The sequence below is a fragment of the Myotis yumanensis genome, unplaced genomic scaffold, assembly GCF_028538775.1.
Source record: "Myotis yumanensis isolate MYYU_CA2020_CCGP unplaced genomic scaffold, mMyoYum1.0.hap1 SCAF_1, whole genome shotgun sequence".
Taxonomy (NCBI): Eukaryota; Metazoa; Chordata; class Mammalia; order Chiroptera; family Vespertilionidae; genus Myotis; species Myotis yumanensis.
In genome coordinates this window covers 122855562-122878293 of record NW_027223752.1, presented here as the reverse complement: position 1 = coordinate 122878293, position 22732 = coordinate 122855562, and the positions used below count along the sequence as shown (strand labels likewise).

General features: G+C 48.8%; 1 protein-coding gene across 1 annotated transcript in view; it reads right to left on the bottom strand.

Moving 5' to 3' along the window:
* The window catches only part of LOC139013047 (MAM domain-containing glycosylphosphatidylinositol anchor protein 2-like), a 512403-nt gene extending 509198 nt beyond the window's left edge, over positions 1-3205 (bottom strand). Inside the window, exon 1 of the mRNA XM_070419270.1 lies at positions 2887-3205. Coding sequence (XP_070275371.1) covers positions 2887-3163 — 277 coding nt within the window. The 5' untranslated portion in view covers positions 3164-3205. The remainder of the gene's footprint in view (positions 1-2886) is intronic.
* Positions 3206-22732: the final 19527 nt, after the last annotated feature.

Genomic DNA, 22732 nt, shown 5'->3' with positions numbered 1-22732 from the left:
AAAACAGTAATAATAAAGAATACTAATTTGTGTGCAGTATGAGTGGTTTTACCTCTGGAAATATAGGCAAATAAAGGGATATAGACTTCTATGCTAGCAAAGTTCCCATTTGGTCTTTGAAGTCTCCACTTATAATTGCCCTGCTTTAAAATATGTACATATCATTTCCAATTCTCTTCATGTAAAATGTTCAAAACACACTTTATAACCTTACACTAACTCTTATGTCTATCTCTTTTACAACTTATCAATGTTTTATAACTAAACAAAAATAAAGTGTTCTTTTCCCCATAAATTCTTCTACAAATAAAAATAAAACAAATACTTTAGGCTAAGAAAGGTCATGGTTTACAAAGTCAAAGCAATGAAATTTGAAGTATACACTTGTGGTTCTCAGATTTCAGCCGGCATCGGAATCACGACCTGAGTAACGAATGCTGGGTCACACCCTCTGTGTTTCTGATTTAGAAAGTCCAGGACACTGAGATTTCCCAGGTGAGGATGATGCTGAAATTTAGGGGTTTCCACTTTGAGAACCTAATTTCTGTGATATGTAAGACATATTTGAAAAGTTATATATAAGTATATTTTTTCGCCCACCTCATAGCTGTGACATTTATAACCAGGGATGCTAATTACTTTTCACACAAAGCTGATTCTATTCTTAGCTAAGTTACTAATAACCGCATCAATATTAAAATAAAACAAACCAAAAAACACCACCGCATCCATCACAAGGACCAGTTCAGCAGCAGAACTACTTCCTTCCTTATTTGTTAAGCAACTTGTGTATAAGAATACTCAAATGCAATTTTCTTATTGTCTCCATTCCTATACCTTACCCTTTTCCACTACCCAACATGAGACCTTCCAGGACAAATAATCTGAATTACAAAAAGTAACAAGAAATTGGAACTATGTCTTTCTAATCCAGACAGTTCCAGCCCTATTACCCCTCCCCGCCCCCGCCAGCCCCAATCTTTCTCACTTACTATTATTCCCTATACACACACACACAATAAAAAAATAAAAACTCCTTTTGTTGGGATGATCTGAGCCAGTGGAAGAGAAATAAAGACTTGGACATGGGATGAAAGGAATTCAAACTCTCCCACACTAAGGAACAGCTCCTTGAGAAGGCTCTAACTCCAGCAGTCCTCCATCCCTAGAATCTTGGACACTCTCAGCTGCTCCAGACACCAGTGTGGCTGAAGGCAAAAGAGCACTAAATGAGCTGCTGCTCTGCTTGAGGCCACACCTCCTTCCATAAGCCAAGAGGTAAGATGTGCCTGGAGTCTCAGCATCTCTCTCATACATACACACACACCACCACCATCATAATCACCAACAAGCAAGCTCTCTTCCATTTAGGAAAGAGGGAGTGGGAAGAGAGGGGAAATTTAAGAGGCTTAGAGTTGGGGAGGGCTGTTCCAGCCACCTCCCAGCACTGCTCAGCCCTGGGCAGTACACAATGAAGATGGCAAAGGTCTGATCTCCTCAAACACCCACCCATGGCACACTCAGTGGTTTCTCAGAGAGTTTGAGGACCCAAGGTCCTCTTGTACCCACACCCACTCCTCAGTCCTCAGTCAGGTCTAGGGTCTGCAGGGAAAGTCAGACATTTCCACAAACACTTATGCCATTTGTGGGTTGGGGGGGGGGGGGGAGTGTGTGTGTGTTGGGGGGGGGGGGGCATTCATTGACCTAGCACTGCAGTGCTAGAATCCAAACCCCAGAGTGAGACAGGGGGCACTGGGCTGGATTTCCAACACGCAGTCTCTGGATATTGGCGGGAGGGGAACTGTGGGTGGTTTGGCCCGCTGTCCCTCAGGAGCTGTTCTCCCAACCTCCTCCTCCCCCATACCTGGAGATCACAGAAGTTATTTTTCCTTTGTGGCACTGCCTGCTTGTCCCAGGAGATGACCACTTCTGCCAGAGCGAGGGGCTGTGAGTGTATCTTTCTGTCCTGAAAGCCAAGGGTGCCAACTGCTGACAGGCAAGGGAACCTGGATTTGCTCTTGAGGACTTAAAAACCTACTCATCAACAAGCTCGCCCTTCTCCCCAGTCCTTATCCGCCCAGACCTGGGTTGTTCAGAGAACTGAGACTGTGTTCTAGTTGCAGTGAGCTGGTGTCCTGCCCCGGAGCCCAGACGCACGGACTTGGCAGTCCGTTCATTCATGCATTTGCTCATCCATTCACACAAACATGTCCCTTAATTGTGTCTGGCACCGAGAATCTTGCCTGCTATTTCCTCCTCCCCAAGTCAGTGCTCCAGGCAATGGCTGGTGCATAATGCAACTCAACTGTCACCCCACTTCCTAAACTGGAAAATCAAGTCTTGTAGGCATATTCTCTCTCCCTCTCTCTCTCTCTCTCTCTCTCTCTCTCTCTCTTTCTCTCTCTCTCTCTCTCTCTCTCTCTCTCACATACACACACACACACACACACACACACACACACACACGTGGGGAGAAGGGGAACGGAAAGGGATGGGGAGCTCACTGGGGTCACATTCGAAGCCTCCATTTGGGGGAAATCGCGGCACTGCCGAGGCGGCAAGCGAGGTCCAGTCTTTATTAAATCAAAGACTGCTAGAGCGCGGGTCTCCAGCAGGGATAAATCAAGCGCACAGCTCCTGGTTCGCAGGAGTGCGATGCTGCGGGCTCCACTCAACTCGGAACAGGAGCCGAGGTGCCGTGGCCGCGGCTCGCAGCCCAATCCGCAGCGCGCTCGCCGCCTCCTCGTCGCTCCCAATACCGTGATGAAGTGTAAATCAAATGCCACGCCGGGAGGGGCCCCGGAACGCGCGAGTCGTGCATTTTCGCTCACCAGCCTCTCTTGCCTAAGAACCACAAGGTCACGATAACGTCGCGATTTCACTCACCGTACACTCCTTGGCCGGAGATCCCCTCCAGGAGGACTGTCAGCAGCCACACGAGACCGTACACTAAATCCATCTTCACGTGAACATGAACATATCCAGCCCAGGGGGGAAACAGCGGGACCTTCCGGAGGCCGGCGGCCAGGCGAGTGCGCTCCTTTCGCTCCCGGGCTGCGCCGACGTGCCCGGGGACCGGTAGCCCCAGGCAGCGCCGTCCGTCTGTCCTTCCCCGGCGGCGGCCGTGAGCGGAGCGCAGCAGCCCCGCACACCCCACACTCATGCACGCACAGACACAGAGACACACACTCCCACAGCACAATAACCTGACACACACTCACACGCACGCCTCTCTCACGCGGGGCGCCTGGGAAAATCGCAGGCGCCGGGGAGGAGCGGGGGGCGTGCAGGGCAGGGGAGCCGGAGGCGAAGTGTTCTCCGGGGGAGCGGGCTCGGTCTCCGCAGCCGCGGCGGCGCGCTGGGCGGGCGGCGGGCGGCGGGCGGCGGGCGCGGGCCAGGGGCCGGGTGCGGAGCGCTGCGAGCCTGGCGCGGGCGGCCAAGGAACAGGAAGTGGCTTCTGACTCGGGGCGCCGAGCAGAGGTTTCGTCGCCTGGGTTCGTCTTTACAAAGTAAGTCGCGAAGGTCCCCGGAGGAGCATCAAGCAGCGGCAGCGGCCCGCCCGCCCGCAGTCCGGAGCCCCCAGCCCTGCTGTCTTGCCTTCCCCCATTCCATCAGTTGCCATTGCAACGCCAATCCGCTTACACGATACAGGCTCGCATCGCTGAGCTGGGAGAGGAGAGGAAGAGGAGGAGGAGGAGGAGGAGGAGGAGGAGGAGGAGGAGGAGGAGTGGGACTAGGGGGGGCTGGGGTGGGGAAGAAGGGGAAGGAGGAGGGGGAGGCAGAGAGGGACCGATGGAGCAGAGTGTGCGTCTGGAGCTCTCTTGGGCACCAGCCTCAGCCTCAGCCGCCGCCGCCGCCGCCGCCGCCGATCTCCAAAATAGCCTTCAGCACCCGCCCGCGAAGAGGGGCCTCCGCCGGCCGCGCCAATTCCGGGAGCCGCGAGCAGAGTCCAGCGGCCGCCACTTGCGAGAGGGAGAAGCAGAGACCGGATCCGCACACACGTCCAAGCGTGCTCACCCGCACCGCGCGCGTCCTCTCCGCTGCCGCGCCGCCCCCGCCAGGTGGAGGGTGGGGGCGGCCGGGACCCGCGGGAGTTTAGAGGAGGGAGCCGCAGAAGGGGTTCCCCGCCTGGGCTGGCGTAGAACTGGCGCCCGGAGGTGAACGCGGGAGCGGCCCCCGAGGAGGACACCCGGCTTCGCGGCCGCTGCTCGGGCCCCCGCTGCGGCAGAGGCTCCGGGCCGGGCGGCGGAGCGCCCCGGGCTCGACGCCGGCTGGGATCCCCGGGTGGACGCGGGGCTGAGCGCCTCGGAGGCGAGGGCAGGAGGAGGGTGAAGCCGGGAGCCGGCGGCCGGGCGCCGGAGGGGAAGGCTGTGTGCGGTCACGTTGTGCGCTACGTGCTGGGAGCGCGAGCTGCTCGCCGCAGCCGGGCGACGTCAAAGCCGGGGCGCGCGGCTCGGTCGCCGTCCCCGCGGCTCCGCTCCCCCTTCGCTCTGCCTCCCGGTGTCAGCCGGGCGCTCGTCAGTGTGGACAGCGCCGAGAGGCTTCGCGGGCGGCGGCGTCCGGCCTCCAGCCGTACCCCCAGGCCCTTCCCCGACTCCCCGCGAGCTTCGCGGCGGGGACGCCCGAGCTGATTTCTGACGCCGCTGTGGGCGTTTGCTCGCGGCGGGTCGGCGACCACCCTGGTCCCGGGTCATTATGGGGCACACTGTCGCTTCCCCGCCGCCCAAGGTCTTCCCGGACCCGTTCTGCTGGACTAGAGAGCAGAACAGGCCACAGCACTAGGTAGCGGCTTGGTTTCTTTCCCATTTCTGTCATTTCTAAATGAAAATACGGTCATCACAGCGTTGAAGGCTCCAGGGCAGAAAACCTGGGAATGCTGAGCTTGGTTTAATATGCACTGTCTCCTACTAAAGTTAACTGCTTTGAAAATCTTTTCTCTTTTGTGAAAAACAGTCTCATTGGGGCAGAGGAGCTTAAGAAACTCATAGTTACAAAGGGATTAGAAAATGTAACGTATCTTTAATTTTAAAAGGAACTAATGTAGAAATACTTCACCAAAAATTAATAGGGAAAAACTGGAAATAGAGTAGTGGTTTGTGATTTGTTTCTGTAGCCACAGTAATTAGTGCTACCTGTGCGCAATCCACTTTGTTGAATATACTCTATTCCTTACTAATTCAGACAGAACTGGATAGGGAGATGATTAAAATAGCTACAAACGTGTATTTATACATGTGTTACTAAAGTAGTTGCTATGGAAAATCTGGCGTATAATATTCATTTATCTGCTTCCATATTGACAACACTGCAGGTCCCGCTCCTCCTACTTTTGCTGGGGGGAGGGGTCTCCAAGCACTAGAAAATGAATAGCCCCCACGGTTCCCTCTAAGGGCCTTTTCCCCACTTAAGCATATTATAGTTATTGGGTATGATCTAGTGCTTACCCTCTGCGTTTACAAGATAAGAGGAGCGAAGCATGGTGAGGGTCCCAAAGGACTCGTCACATAGTGTTGAGACCCCATCCCCTTCTTTATGAAATGCCACTTTCAAGTAGATGGAATTAAGTGTCACTCTAGGAGCAAAACCCAACGCATGGCTTTTCTGAAGGCGAACGAGTGAAGCTCACTCATTGGCCACCTCTGGTGGGGGAGCGAGGGGGGGGGGGCGGGGGGAATTGTCATGTTTCTGGAAATCTGTCTTTTAAAAGCAGATCATTCCTGAATACTGCAGCGCAGCAGCTTCAAGGGGCAGTAAACTGCAACTTCACTCTCAGCTCACGGCTCAGAATGAATCTTGTCCACCAGGCCCTTACGTCCAGATTTTAGCTGCTCATGTTCTGAAATAACACTTCACCTCCATGTGTGTACTGTCTTTTATTTTTTTTTTCATTCTTATATATGGAATCAGGTGTGTGTGTGTGTGTGTGTGTGTGTGTGTGTGTTTCAGTGACTTCAGGACTCTAAATTAAAGTCTTTTATTATTTTAAAAAATAAATGTATTACTTTGACAGAGGAACCCAGACTAAATGAGAGTCCATAATGGTGATTGCTTTTCTTAACCTTCAACATTTGAACATAAGCTTTAGGAACGAAGGGCCTTTCTTTTCCATCTAATGCACATCCCTGTCCTGGAAAAGACCATACACCCATGAAGCCCTCAGCAGTTCCTGAGTGAGCTAACTAGAGCTGTATAGAACTTAGACAACCCAGTCATTTTACAATTTATTTCAGTGATAAAACAGCCAGGTGTATCTACTCTGGATCAGACCTTAGCCTAGATATTGGACATTTAAAGACATATATAGGATAGAATCCCTTCTTTTAGGAAACACACAATCTAGGGGATGTCGGTCAACACATGCACCACTACATCTATTGACACTATAATTGCTATGTAAATAAAGTCCCAGGCACAAGAAGGCAACGTTCTCATGCAATCGTTAATTGGGTTATAGGGCAGTAAGGATAAAAATTGCACTGCATTTAATATCTTTTTTTTTCTTCCTATAAAAATACTGGGTAGATTACTTACAGAAACAATTGGCCAGTTCAGGCTACCAAATGTTTTTGTTTTATTTGGTTTGCCTTGAAATTCAACATTTTTAAGGCTATCCTGACCAAAAACCATGATATATACAGCCACACCTTAGCACTAGCTGTTGAAAGCCTCCAGGTGGTGAGCCTGAGCTAAGGCTTAAGGAGAGGCAGAGAGACGCTTTAGTAGAGAGAAGGGGAGGAGCTCTAGAAAGCAGGTCCAAATGCTGTAATGAAATCAGACCCAGGACATTCTGTGTGGCCCAATTAGAGCAGTTTCCCACAGGAGCAGTGTAAATAACTGTAAGGATCACCAGCTTCTTGGATTTTGTATAGTGAATATGGATATTGCATGGAACCCAAAGGAACTCTGCATTCCATTACTGTCAGGGTCCACTCAAGAATATTCTTCTGTCTCTGATGAGAGCAGCAATAGCCATTTTACACTAGGATTGTGAAAATGTAGGGGCTCTCCTCTGACAGCCCTAATTACCTTAATAATCGGTGATAGTTATATTGACTACGGTTTCACTTTAAATTTCTATCTCTATCTTTCAGTATGAGCATGATGTTCCAACCTAGGTAGCATGTGAGAGACAATATCATGGAGGGAATCATGGCTAGTGCAAGATTCCCTTAAGGTGGTAAGATAGTAACTCTGGAGATAAAATTGAGTAGGCAAAATCAGATCTGTCCTTTCTTTCCAATCTGGCCTCTTCCCACAAAACAATACCGGGTCTTATATATTACTTATGGCTACTACCTGTTCCCCTGCTGGCCATTTAAATCACACTGACTCTCATACACACTGCTCGCTTTCCAGTTTATAAACCAAACAAGAATGTAAAAATCATCAGTGGTGAACAAGAGATGTCTCAGGAATTGTACACCCTGATGGTTGCCACATACTTCCTTTGCTTGCTCTATTCTTGGTCCTAGATTTCTGGCTCACATCATAGCTTACTGGGACTATATATGACCCACCCTGAATGCTTAGCTGGCTGCATATCTGGACCCCCAGCCTACCTCGTTTATCCTGAGGATAAGTCTACCTCTAATATTTCCAAAATCTGTTAAGGCAAGCTCCATTATTCTATGGTTCAGACATGCACCTGAGACCCCAAACTATTACTCCCTTAACCTCTGCCCAATGGACCAGATCTCTTTAAAGCTTACCAAGATTATAATAAGGTTTGATTAAACTCTAAATAGAACCATTCCTATTGTGTACACAATCTCCTGTCCTGGTAAATTTTCTCTAGCCAAATGCCTGTCACCTAGTTTTATTTCCTATTTCCTAGTAATAGCTTCCAGCATGCAAGCTTAGAAGTCTAAGCAGGATCACACAGAACAGGCTGTTTCAGAGGATAAAGAGACATAACTTCCAATCAGAGAAAGAGAGCAGAGCACTAGGGAATTCCAGGTGCTGGTCATTTTTAGGATGCAGGTGGGCAATGGGCAATTGCTCAGAGGCAGCAGAACCCAGACACCGGTAAGTAGGAGACATAGGTTTTGGGAAACAGGATGTTCCCTCAACAGGGCTTTGGGGAGGAAGAAAAAGGACAATGAGAAAGGCAACTGCTAATAATATAAATAAGGAAGCACATCAAATCCCCATTGCATGGACTGAGGGATGTCAAGAAGAGACGCAAGACTTGAGGAAGCAACAAAATACCCAAAGAATAATGCCTGGAGGTAGCAAATCCAGCTACCTCCAAATAATGAAGGAGGGTCTCACTACTGACCAGAGGCTTCATATGTGGATATGCATGAAAGGAAGGCAAGATAATTTGTTACCAGACGATGGGGCTAAGGTCTCAGACATAATGTGGCTGCCAGTGAGGAGTATCTGAAAAACCAAGAAAAGTAGAGATGGAGGCAAAAAACTGAGACACAGGCTTTGTTATTCTTGATACTCTATCTTCAGCTTAAAAACAGCAAATTTCTGAGTTTTTACTCTGTGATAAAGAATTCTTCCTCTCATAGTTTCTCCTTTCAAGACAGGCATGCTATTCTGTAGTTCTGGACTTTCAGGATTTCATGAACCACTCATGTTCTCTATACAGTTTGTATCTCGAATGCATAATAATTTTTAAAAGGCTATACTCATATGCTATAGCTTTGGTAATTTTAGTAGGCCTGCCCTAGATTTATTCTTATTTTGCATGTCTCCATTGAACTCTTATTATAATTCTGACACTGTTTCAGGAACAAGCCCAATGCTGATTTGTTTGAGAACCCAAGATGTTCAGTGCAGGACAGTGTGACACAGTAGGTGAATGTCTGAGCTTTGACCACAAACTGCCTTGAGCTTGAATTGCTGATGTCAATGTGACCTTGATGTTTCCCTTATCCCATAAAATGAAAAGAGCAAGAGGTTACTGGCAGCTTTATATAAAGTAATACACATAAGATATGTAGCTCAGCACCTGGCACATAGTGCTCAATGATTATTTTTATTCAGTGTTTTTCTTGTTAGTTGTTGGAGAGCATTAGTTTATGGGGCTAAGATTGAATGATTTCCATTTTGAGGTTAGCTGACAGCTCAGAACCTTTAGTTTTATAAGTATGATGGAGTGTTTTTCTCTGGACTCATTACCGAACTTGCTTTCAATGAAAGTTCATCTGCCCCATTTCTGTCCAGTCACATTGAATTCTGAATTCTTCAGTTTATCTGCAATGGTTTGGCATTTCAGTACTTAGGAATAGCTTAATATCTTCTGAAAACTTGAAAATATGAGTGAGAGTATAGATCTGCTGCAAGATTATTTTTGAAGGTTATACATCCCTGGATGTATCCTTGGACAAGGCCAGAGCTTAACAATTAACAGAGAAGTTTCTGCTTATCACTATGCTGATTTACTATCTTTTAAAACCAGATGAGTATGAAGGGATCCTTACACTTCTAAGGTCATCCACAGAACAGATTAAAAAGATCCACCTCAAAGTTGGAATAGAAATCTTGTGGTGGAAATACAAAGAAACTCTGTTTCTGACAAAGAAGTGATTTGATTAAGCCACACATAATATATAAAGGACCAGGAGAGAGTTGAACAAAAATTTTCCTCCAGATTTTTTTTTGGACTAATTACAGCTGTGCATGTAATTATAATTCCTATTATAGGAAATAAAAGAAAGGAAATTTTGGTCATAATCATGCGGTGGGTGCAAAAATCTATCATTATAATCTATCATTATAACACTAAATATAATATAATTAATATAATATAATATAATCTATAATAATAAAAGGGTAATTAGACCGGACGTCATTCCAGACATCCTTCCTGATGAAGCTGGGGCCGGAGGGAAGCCAGCTGGGTCCCTGGTGCCTGAGGGCGGCTGGAGGGAAGCCAGCCCAGGTCCTGGATGCCTGCTGGAGGCTAGAGTAGGGAAGCCTGGGTTCCGGGTGCCAGAGGGAAGCTGGGCCAGCAGCCAGGGGAAGGAAGGCCTACTCTTTTTTTTTTCTTTATTTATTAAGGTATTACATATGTGTCTTTATCTCCCCATTACCCCACCCCCACCCCACTCCCATTCATGCCCTCACCCCCCTGGAGTCTGTGTCCATTGGTTATGCTTATATGCAGGCATAAAAGTCCTTTGGTTGATCTCTCCCCCTTACCCTCTCCCTCCCTTACCTTCCCTCTGAGGTTTGATCATCTGATCAATGTTGCTCTGTCTCTGGATCTGTTTTTGTTCATCAGTTTATGTTGTTCATTATAATCCACAAATGAGTGAGATCATGTGATATTTATCTTTCTCTGACTGGCTTATTTCACTTAGCATAATGCTCTCCAGGTCCATCCATGCTGTTGCAAATGGTAGGAGTTCCTTTTTACAGCAGAATAGTATTCCATTGTGTAGATATACAACAGTTTTTTAATTCACCCATCTGGTGATGGGCACATAGGCTGTTTCCAAATCTTAGCTATTGTAAATTGTGCTGCTATGAACATAGGGATGCATATATCTTTTCTGATTAGTGTTTCTACTTTCTTGGGTTATATTCCTAGAAGTGGGATCACGGGGTCAAATGGGAGTTCCATTTTTAGTTTTTTGAGGAAACTCCATACTATTCTCCACAGTGGCTGCACCAGTCTGCATTCCCTCCAGCAGTGCACCAAGGTGAGGGTTCCTTTTTCTCCGCATTCTCACCAGCACTTTTCATTTGTTGATTTGTTGATGATAGCCATTCTGACAGGTGTGAGATGGTACCTCATTGTTGTTTTGATTTGCATCTCTTGGATGATCAGTGGCTTTGAACATGTTTTCATATGTCTCTTGGCCTTCCTTATGTCTTCTTTCAAAAAGTATCTATTTAGGTCCATTGCCCATTTTTTTTTTTATTGGGTTGTTTATCTTCCTTTTGTTAAGTTGTGAGTTCCCTGTAAATGTTGGAGATTAGACCCTTATAGGAGATAATGTTGGAAAATATGTTCTCCCATGCAGTGGGTTTTCTTGTTTCGTTGATAGTTTCTTTTGCTGTACAGAAGCTTTTTATTTTGATGTAGTCCCATTTCTTCATTTTCTCTTTAGGTTCTATTGCCCTAGGAGCTGTATCAGTAAAGAAATTGCTTCGGCATATGTCTGAGATTTTGCTGCCTGTGGATTCCTCTAATATTTTTATGGTTTCCTATCTTACGTTTAAGTCCTTTATCCATTTTGAGCTTATTTTTGTGTATGGTGTAAGTTGGTGGTCTAGTTTCATTTTTTTGCATGTATCTGTCCAATTTTCCCAACACCATTTATTGAAGAGACTTTCTTGACTCCATTGTATGCTCTTGCCTCCTTTGTCAAATATTAATTGAGCATAGTGATTTGGGTCAATTTCTGGGCACTCTATTCTATCCCATTGGTCTATGTCTGTTCTTGTGCCAGTACCAGGCAGATTTGAGAACAGTGGCTTTGTAATACAGCTTAATATCTGGTATTGAGATCCCTCCGACTTTGTTCTTCTTTCTCAGGATTGCTGCAGCTATTGGGGTCTTTTTTAATTCCAGATGAATTTTTGGAGTTGGTTCTAGGTCTGTGAAATATGCCATTGGTAATTTAATGGGGATTGCATTGAATCTATAGATTGCTTTGGGTAGTATGGACATTTTAATGATGTTGATTCTACCAATCCATAAACATGGTATGATCTTCCATCTTTTTATGTCTTCCTCTCTCTCTTTTTTCAACATCCTGAAGTTTTCTGAGTAGAGGTCTTTTACCTCCTTAGTTAAGTTTATTCCTAGATGTCTTAAATTTTTTTGGTGCAATGGTAAATGGGATTGTTTTTTTAATCTCTCTTTCTGTAAGTTCACTATTGGTATGTAAAAATGCCATAGATTTCTTGGCATTAATTTTGTACCCTGCTACGTTGCCGAATTCATTTATTAAGACTAATAATTATTTATGGAGTCTTTAGGATTTTCTATGTACAGTATCATGTCATCTGTGAATAATGACAATTTTACTTATTCTTTTCCAATTTGGATGCCTTTTGTTTCTTCTTCTTGTCTGTTCGCTGTTGCTAGCACTTCCAGTACTATGTTGAATAGGAGTGGTGAAAGCGGGCATCACTGTCTTATTCCTGTTCTTAGGGGAAATGGTTTTAGATTTTGCACATTGAGTATGATGTTGGCTGTAGGTTTGTCATATAGGGCTTTTATTATGTTGCTGTATGATCCCTCTATTCCCACTTTGCTGAGAGTGTTTATCAGAAAAGGGTGTTGGACTTTGTCAAATGCCTTTTCTGCATCAATTGATATGATTATGTGATTTTTTTCTCTCAATTTGTTTATGTGATGTATCACGTTTATTGATTTGCAGCTATTATACCATCCTTGCATCCCCGGAATAAATCCCACTTGGTCATGGTGTATGATCTTTCTAATGTAATGCTGGATCCGGTTTGCTAGAATTTTGTTGAGGATTTTAGCATATGTTCATCCGGGATATTGGCCTGTAGTTCTCTTTCTTTGTGGTGTCTTTATCTGGTTTTGGGATTAGGGTAATGCTGGGTTCATAGAAAGAGCTGGGAAGTGTTCCTTCCTCTTGATATTTTTGGATTAGTCTGAGAAGGATTGGTTTTAGTTCTTCTTTGAATGTTCGGTAAAACTCCCCTGTGAAGCCATGTGGTCTAGGGCTTTTGTTTGCTGGAAGCTTTTCGATTCCTGTTTCAATTTCATCAGTAGTTATCGGCCTATTCAGGTTTTTTAATTCTTCCTGATTGAGTTTTGGAAGCTTGTATTTTTCTAGGAATGTGTCCATTTCGTCGAGGTTGTCCAGTTTGTTGGAGTAGAGTTGTTCATAGTATTTTTTTTTTTTTTACAATCCTTTGTATATCTGTGGGGTCAGTTGTTACTTCATCTCTTTCATTTCTGATTTTGTTTATTTGGGTTCTCTCTCTTTGTTTCTGGTGAGCCTGGCTAGAGATTCATCAATCTTGTTTATCCTTTCAAAGAACCAGCTCTTGGTTTCATTGATCTTTTGTATTTTTGTTTGTTTGTTTGTGTTTTGTTTTTGGGGTTTTTGGGGGGGTCTCTATGTCATTTATTTATGCTCTGATCTTTATTATTTTCTTCCTTCTGATTACTGTGGGCTTTTTTTTGTTTTTCTCCTTCTAATTCTTTAAGTTGCAAGGTTAGATAATTTATTACCATTTTTTCTTGTTTTTTGAGGTAGGCCTGTAGAGCTATGAACTTCCCTCTCAGGACTGCTTTTATTGTGCCCCATAGATTTTGGATTGTTGTGTTTTCATTGTCATTTGTTTCCAGGATGCTTTTTAATTTTTCTTTGATCTCTTTTGGTAACCCAATCATTGTTTAATAGCATGCTATTTAGCCTCCAAGTATTTGATTTTTTATTGTAGTTGATTTCTACTTTTATGACATTGTGATCTGAGAAGACGCTTGTTATGATTTCTATCTTCTTGAATTTGAAGAGACTTTACCTGTGTCCTAATATGTGGTCTATCTTTGAAAATATCCCATGTGCACTTGAGAAGAATATATATTCTATAGCTTTGGGATGAAATGTTCTGAAGATGTCAATTAAGTCCATCTGATCCTGTGAGTCATTTAGGATTGCTGTTTCTTTGCTGAATTTTTGTTTAGAGGATTTATCCAGTGGTATCAGTGGGGTTTTAAAGTTCCCTACTATGATTCTATCGCTATTGATCTCTCCCTTGATATCTTCCAGAAGTTGTTTTATGTATTAGGGTGCTCCTGTATTGGTTGCATATATGTTTACCAGAGTTATATCCCCTTGTTGAATTGCTCCCTTTAGTATTATGAAGTGGCCTTCCTTATCTCTTGTATGGCCTTTACTTTGAGGTCTATTTTGTCAAATATAAGTATTGCTACCCCAGCTTTCTTCTCATTTCTATTTGCCTGAAAAAAATTTTTCTATCCCTTCACTATCAGTCTGTGTAAATCCTTTGTTCTGAAGTGGGTCTCTTGCAGACAGCAAATATATGGGACATGTTTTCTTATCCATTCAGCTACCCTATGTCTTTTGACTGGAGCTTTTAATCCATTTATATTTAATGTTATTATTGATAAGTACTTATTTGTCATCATTTTTATTCTTAATGTTTGTGTTCCTTCTTGCCTTTCTGTTTCTTCTTTTTTACATCAGTCCCTTTAGCATTTCTTGCATTGCTGGCTTGGTGGTAATAACTCTCTTAGCCCTTTTTTGTCTGTGACGCTCATGATTCCACCTTCAAATGTGAATGGTAGCCTTGCTGGGTATAGTATTCTTAGATTCAGTCCCTTGCTTTGCATCACTTTGTATATTTCATTCCATTCCTTTCTGGCCTAGTGTGTTTCTGTTGTGAAATCAGTTGATATTCTAATGGAAGATCCCTTGTAGGTAACTTTCTGTCTGTCTCTGGCAGCCTTTAAGATTCTTACTTTGTCGTTGGTTTTGCCAATTTAATTATGATGTGTCTTGGTGTTGGTCTTTTGGGGTTCATCTCGTTTGGGACTCTATGTGCTTCTTGGACTTGCATGGTTTTTTTCTTGCCAGTATCAGGGAAGTTTTCTGTCATTATTTCTTCAAACAAGTTTTCTATTCCTTGCTTCCCCTCCTCTCCTTCTGGTACCCCTATTAAGTGAATGTTGTTTCATTTTGCATTGTCCCAAAGCTCCCTTAGGCTCTCCTCTTGCTTTTTAAGTTTTTTTTTCCAGTTGCTCCTGTGTTTGTGTGTTTTTTCCTACCTTGTCTTCTAATTCACTGATGCGGTCCTCAGCCTCTTCTAGTCTGCTGTTTAAGCCTTCCATTGTGTTCTTTATTGCAGCTATGTTGTTCTTCATTTCCTCTTGGTTCCTTTTCATGTTGGTGACATTCTCATTCAGCTCCTTATAATTCTCATTGAGTTGTGTGTGTTTGTCATACAGCCGTTTGAGCATTGCTCTGAATTCTTTCTCTGACATGTTGCTTGCCTCCATTTCATTTAATTCCCTTTCTGTTGATCCTCTTTTTCTTTCCTTTGGGGATTTTTTTTTTTGTCTCCCCATTTTTTGCTGTAACATTTTAATTCTTTCTGTGTCTTAGATCCAACTGCTTTGCTACCCAGGTTCTTTTGGGGGTGGTGCTAGAAGTGAGGTATCTCAGGTATCCTTGGCTTGGTGATCTAGTAGAGCTCCCTACTTGAGCTATTTGGGTTCTCTTGTTGTAGTTGGGTCTTAAATGTTAGTTTCTTATTCATGGATGAAGTCTCATCATGGGTTGACAATGTGACTCACCCCCGGCTTAGTTGTGCAAGCTGTTTTGTATGTGATTGTGGTTCCGGTTCTCATGGAAATGGTTGTCTGAGGTCTCACTGGTACATGCTCACTGTGCGTTCCCAGAGTCCATGGCCTGGGAGGAAGGAGTCTCTGGGCGGGCCTGAGGCTCAGGTACTGTGACTTTGGCTGGTGTGGTGTGGCTCTCGCTGATTAATGTCACTCTGAAACTCACTACGAGGGGCCTGGAGCCCATGACAGTGGTGGGCAGGTGTCTCATAGTCTGTGGTTGAGGCAGTGGGACTCTGGCCAAAGTGATTTCCCTTTCTGAATCACGAGGAGGTTCAGGATCTAGCAGCTGGGGATGTGTGAATCTTGGGGTCTGTGGCTGAAACAATGTGACCTTGTCCAGGGAGGAAAGTCCTCAATAATTCACCAAGCTGTCCTGAGGTAGGTAGCTGGGAGGGGGATATCGTGGATCCTACTGAGGGAGCCATGTACCCTTGGTTGGAGAGGCACATGCCCAGTGGCAGCACAGAGAGGGGCCCAGGAGCCGTCTGCAAAGGGTGTGTGCTCATGGGGGCTCACATGCTGGATCAGAGCGATTGTGGTGTGCCACCAGTGCTGTGGAGGGGGAATTCCAAGTTTCTGCTTCAGGGGTTGTGAGACCTTGGTTGGATATGCATGCCCAATGGCTGCTTACAGAGGCACCCAGGAGCCGTCTGCTGGGGCAGTGGGCTCAAGGGACCCTTGTGCTGGAGCAGCGCTACCATGGGGACTGGATGCCAGCAGCCAGGGTTGTGCCTTGCAGTGGCTCAGAGAAGCACCCAGAGCCCGCCTACCAGGGTAGCAGGCTCAAGGGGCTTGCCACTGGGTTGGTGCAACTGCAGTGACCAGAGGTTGGTAGCTGAGGAGGGGGAAGTCCAAGTTTCTTCTGTGGGGCCTTGAGCCCTTGGTTGGATACGAGTGTGCCTAATGGCAGCTCACAGAGGACCCAGGATTCGCCTGCTGAGGCAGTGGCCTCAGGGGGCCTGCATGCTGAAACCACGGGACCGCGGTGTCTATGGGCAGGCAGCCAGGAATGGGGGAAGTCTGAATTTCTATTGCTGGGGCAATGCATCCTTATTTGGATAAGAGCGCACACAGCAGCGCCTCACGGAGGCACCCAAGAGCCACCTTTGCAGCCTTGGGCTCAGGAGGCCTGTGCGTTGGAAAAGCACGACTATGGTGTCCAGAGGTCAGCAGCTGTGGGTGGAAAGACTCAGTTTTTGCTGCTGTGTCCTTGGTTGGCTTTGTGCATGCCCAGTGTCAGCTCACAGAGGTACCCTGGGGCCGTTTGTCAGGGCGGTGCACTCAGAGAGGCCCTTGTGCTGAAGTCGCATGACTGAGGTGTCTGTGGGCAAGTATCCAGGAAGGGGGAATTCAGAATTTCTACTGCCAGTGCAGTATGCCCTTGTTTGGATAAGAGCATACCTGGCGGGGATCCACAGTGGCACCCAAGAGCGGCCTGTGGAGCAGTGGGCTCAGGAGGCCTGCATGCTTGAAAAGCACGACTGCAGTGTCAGGATGTCTGCAGCTGGGAAGGGGGAAGTCGCACTTATTGTTGCGGAGTCATGCACCCTTGGAGGTGGAGGTCCTAGGGTCTGCAGTTCTGCGGGTGGGGCAGCAGGATTTTGGCTGAAGTGGCTGCAGAGTCACAGGCAGTGTCCAAGGCCAGTCTGGGTGGTGGTGCTGATGAATTCCTAGAAGAGGCCACTCTCCCCTTCAAGATGGCGTGGGCTCCATGCCCAAGCTCCACAGTCCAGGCAGTGCCCATAGCGGTGGTAGGTGCTCTCTGTCCAGGAGAGCCTGGTCTGCCAGCATCTGCTACTCCTGCCGAATTTAACTGTCCCTCACTCACTCACACACACCACATACATCCACATGCTCTCCTTTCACCTTCTCACTCACTCACACCCTATCCCTCACCTCCATCCTGCCAGCCGCCATCTTCCTTTCCTGGAAGGCCTACTCTTGCACTAATTTTTGTGTATTGGGTCTCTAGTATAATATAATATAATCTACACTAATAAAAGAGAAACATGGTAATTAGCGTACGACCGCTACCCTTTTCATTGGCTAATCAGTGAGTATATGCAAATTAACTGTCAGCCAAGATGGCGGCCGGCAGTCAGGCACTGAAGCAAGCATGAGGCTTGCTTGCTGTGGACTCCAACATTCCCCGCCTCACTTGCCGGCCTCTCAGCGGCAAGTCTAAGCAACTATGTACAATGTTGCAAATAAGAAGCTAAACAAAACCCCAGAAATCAGCCAACTGAAAGCCAGGCGGACCGAAACATTGTATCCATGTTTTCAGCAGCGAGGCCTCAGAGCTAAAGCTGGCCCAGAATTAAAAAAAATAAGAAAACAAGGAGTGGTTGGAAGCTTTAGTCACTCGCCAGCCGGAAAACAGCCCTCAGCCCCTCACCCAGACTGGCCAGGCACCCCAGTGGGGACCCCCACCCTGATCCAGGACACCCTTCAGGGCAAACCAGCTGTCTCCCACCCGTACACCAGGCCTCTATTCTATAAAGTAAAAGGGTAATATGCCTCCCGGCACCGGGATCAGCGTGACAGGGGGCAGCGCCCAAAACCCCTGATCACCCTGCAGCTCTGTGTGTGACGGGGGCGGGGCCACAACCTCCCTATCCTCCCTGCTCTGTTCTTGACAGGGGAAGGCGCCCCTCCCCCTGATCAGCCCTGCTCTGTGCCTGATAGGGGGGAGCTCCCCAATCCCCTGATTGCCCTGCGGCTCTGTGTTTGACAGGGTGCAGCACCCCAACCCCCTGATCTGCCCTGCTCTGTGTGTGACAGGGTAGAGCCATAACCTCTCCATCGGCCCTGCCCCAAGTGCGACAGTGGTGGCACCCCAAACCCCTGATCGGCCCTGCTCTGTGGGTGATAGAGGGTGGCGCCCCAACCGCCCTTCATGGGCCTTGCTCTGTGTGTGACAGGGTAGAGCCATAACCTCCCCATTGGCCCTGCCCTGAGTGTGACAGGGTGCAGCGCCCCAACCCCCTGATCCGCCCTGCTCTGTGTGTGACAGGGGGCGGTGCCCCAACTCCCCTATTGGCCCTACTCTGTGAGTGACAGGGGGGAGCTCCTCAACCCCCTGATCGGCCCTGCTCTGTGCATGACAGGGGGGAGCTCCCCAACCTCCTGATTGACCCTGCTTTGTGTGTGACAGGGTATGGAGCCCCAACACCCCTGATCGGCCCTGCTCTGTGAGTGACAGGGGGCAGCACCCCAATCCCCTGATTGGCCCTGCTCTGTGAGTGACAGGGGGCAGCACCCCAACCCCCTGATCGGCCCTGCTCTGTGCGTGACAGAGGGTGGCACCGCAACTTCCCCATCGACCCTGCCTTGAGTGTGACAGGGGGCGGTGCCCCAACCCCCCAATCGGCCCTACCCTGAGCGTGACTGAGGGTGGCATCGCAACCTTCCGATCCGCCCTGCTCTGTGTATGATGGGGCGGCGCCCCAACTCCCCAATCGGCCCTACTCTGAGCCTGACCAGGGGCTGTACTTAGGGATTGGGCGTGCCCTCTGCCACCTGGGAGCAGGCCTAACCCAGCAGGTCGTTATCTCCTGAGGGGTCCCAAACTGCGAGAGGGCACAGGCTGGGCTGGGGGAACCCCTCCCCCCGCCCCCCGAGTGCACAAATTTTTGTGCACCGGGCCTCTAGCCCTATCTAATAAAAGAGTAATATGCAAATTAACCATCACTCCTCACTACGTCAGTCTGTCACAAAGATGGCTGTGGCCACGGAACTGGAGCCAGCAGGAGGCTTGCGGTGCCACCGGCAATGGAGGAAGCCAAGCTTCCCACCTGCCCTGGCCATCCCTGAGCTCTGCTCAAGGCTACAAAGTTTCAATTATAGAAGATAAATAAATCCCAGATACCTGCTCTTGGGTGTTTTCCCTCCACGTTCCGCGTGGTTCAGGGTTCGGGGTCTGGAAAAGGAGCCACACACAGATGAATGAAAAGAGACAAGAGACAAGAGATAATTTGGAAACATTGGGGAGCCAGGCGGGCAAGTCCAACTCAAAGGGAAGGACTTCCCCGGAGGACTTCCACTGGAGCTCAGGCCTCGCCAAGCTTTTATTGACCTTGGGATAGCCCCTAGGTAGGGAGGTTCCAACGACACACAGACTAGGTCATAGCATAACCCTTAGGCAGGCAAGTTCCAGTAATAGGCAGACTATCTTATCAACAAGGATTTACATGAGTAATTAAATGAATTAAGGTGGGGAGGATTCTTCAGGTACCATTATCTAGATTAATTGGGTGGTGCACAGCTCTGACCTTTGCTAGGGTTTCAAAGGTCACCAACATTTAGGGGTCTCTGTCTATGCTTCAGCTAGCAAAGACAATAATTGGTTACCGACACCTGCTTCCAGCCTGCGGGCCTGGCCAGCCTGAAAATGGCCAGTAGGGCCCCCCACCCTGAAGGGGCTGTGGCCAGCCTGAAAACGGCCCTCAGCCCCTCACCCAGGCTGGCCAGGCACCCCAGCAGGACCCCCACCCACCCTGAAGGGGCTGTGACCAGCCTGCAAACGGCCATCAGCCCCTCACCCAGGCTGGCCATTCACCCCAGCGGGACCCCCACCCTGATCCTGGACATCCTTTAAGGCAAACCAGCCAGCCCCCACCTGTGCACCAGGCCTCTATCCTATATAATAAAAGGGTAATATGCAAATTGACCCTAACAGCAGAACGACTGGGAATGACTGGTGACTATGACACACACTGACCACCAGGGGGCAGGCACTCAATGTAGGAGCTGTCCCCTAGTGGTCAGTACACTCCCACATGGGGGAGCTCTGCTCAGCCACAAGCCAGGCTGCCAGCTGCCAGCACAGCGGTGGTGGCAGGAGACTCTTCTGCCTCCTCAGCAGCACTAAAGATGTCCCACTGCAGCTTAGGCCTGCTCCCCGCTGTCAAGTGGACATCCCCCAAGGGCTCCCAGGCTGCCAGAGGGATGTCTGACTGCCAGCTTAGGCCCGATCCCCCGGGGAGTGAGCCTAAGCCAGCAGGTGGTCATCCCCCGAGGGGTCCCAGACTGCGAGAGGGCACAGACCAGGCTGAGGGACCCTCCTGAGTGCACAAACTTTTGTGCACTGGGCCTCTAGTATAATATAATATAATATAATATAATATAATATAATATAACTAGAGGCCCGGTGCAGAAAAATTTGTGCACTCGGGGGGAGGGGGGGTCCCCCAGCCCGGCCTGTGCCCTCTCGCAGTCTGGGACCACTCGGGAGATAACGACCCACTGGCTTAGGCCTGCTCCCGGGTGGCAGAGGGCACGCCCAATCCCTAGGTGCAGCCCCTGGTCAGGCTCAGAGCAGGGCGGATCAGGAAGTTGCGATGCCACCCTCAGTCACACTCAAGGTAGGGCCGATTGGGGGGTTGGGGCACCGCCCCCTGTCACACTCAAGGCAGGGTCGATGGGGAGGTTGCGGCGCCACCCCCTGTCATGCACAGAGCAGGGCCCATCAGGGGGGTTGGGGCTCCATACCCTGTCACACACAGAGCAGGGTCGATCAGGGGGTTGGGGAGCTCCCCCCTATCATGCACAGAGCAGGGCCCATCGGGGGGTTGAGGAGCTCCCCCCTGTCACTCACAGAGTAGGGCCGATAGGGGAGTTGGGGCACCGCCCCCTGTCACACACAGAGCAGGGAGGATCAGGGGGTTGGGGCGCTGCACCCTGTCACACTCAGGGCAGGGCCAATGGGGAGGTTATGGCTCTACCCCGTTACACACAGAGCAAGGCCCGGGGAGGGGGGTTGGGGCGCCGCCCTCTATCACCCACAGAGCTGGGCTGATCAGGGCGTTGGGGCGCCGCCACTGTCACACTCAGGGCAGAGCCAATGGAGAGGTTATGGCTCTACCCCGTCACACACAGAGCCGGGCCCATGGAGGGTGAGGGGTTGGGGCGCCGCACCCTGTCACACACAGAGCAGGACCGATCAGGGGGTTGGGGCGCCGCACCCTGTCACACACAGAGCAGGACCGATCAGGGGGTTGGGGCGCCGCACCCTGTCACACACACAGCCGCAGGGCGATCAGGGGGTTGGGAAGCTCCCCCCTATCAGGCACAGAGCAGGGCTGATCAGGGGGTTGGGGCGCCTTCCCCTGTCATGAACAGAGCAGGGCAGATAGGGAGGTTGTGGCCCCGCCCCCTGTCACACACAGAGCTGCAGGGCGATCAGGGGTTTTGGGCGCTGCCCCCTGTCACGCTGATCCTGGTGCTGGGAGCCTCGCTGCTCCGCTGATCCTTGTGCCGGGAGGCATATTACCCTTTGGGGGCCGGCTGGTTTGCCCTGAAGGGTGTCCTGGATCAGGGTGCGGGTCCCCACTGGGGTGCCTGGCCATTCTGGCTGAGGGGCTGAGGGCCGTTTTCAGGCTGGCAGGTGACTGAAGCTCCCAACCGCTCCTTTTTTTCTTTTTTTTCTATTCTGGGACAGCTTTAGCTCTGAGGACTCGCTGCTGAAAGCAGGTTTCTGGCCTTTACCTTCTGTATTTGATACAATGTTGCGGTCCGGCTGGCTGAAGCCTGGCTGACTGAAAGCCGGTTTCTGGGGTTTTGTTTAGCTTCTATATTTGCAACATAGTTGCTTAGAGTTGCAGCTGAGAGGCCGGCAAGGCAGGCCCGGAACGTTGGAGTTCGCCATCACTGGAGCAAGCAAGCCTCCCTGTTTGCTTCCAGCTGCCTGGCTGCCGGCCGCTATCTTGGCTGACAGTTAATTTGCATAAGGATATGCTGATTAGCCAATGGGAAGGGTAGTGGTCGTACGCTAATTACCATGTTTCTCTTTTATTAGTGTAGATTAATCCTATCTAATAAAAGAGAAACATGGTACCATTGGCTAATCAGGGAGATATGCAAATTAACTGCCAACCAAGATGGCGGTCAGCAGCCAGGCAGCTGACGCGAACAGGGAGACTTGCTTCAGTGACGGAGGAAGCCAGGTTCCCCACCTGCCTTGCCGGCCTCTGAGCTGCAACTCTAAGAAACATTGTAACAAATATAGAAGCTAAACCAAACCCCAGAAACCTGCTTTAGTCAGCCAGGCTTCAGCCAGCAGGACCGCAACATTGTATCAAATACAGAAGGTAAACAAAGGCCAGAAACCTGCTTTCAGCAGCCGAGGCCTCAGAGCTAAAGCTGGCCCAGAATTTAAAAAAAAAAAGAAAAAAAAGGAGCGGTTGGGAGCTTCAGTCACCCGGCAGTCTGAAAACGGCCCTCAGCCCCTCACCCAGGCTGGCCAGGCACTCCAGTGGGGACCCCCACCCTGATCCAGGACACCCTTCAGGGCAAACCAGCTGGCTCCCACCCATGCACCAGGCCTTTATCCTATATAGTAAAAGGGTAATATGCCTCCCAGCACCGGAATCAGAGGAGCAGCGAGGCCTCCTGGCACCGGGATCAGCGTGACAGGGG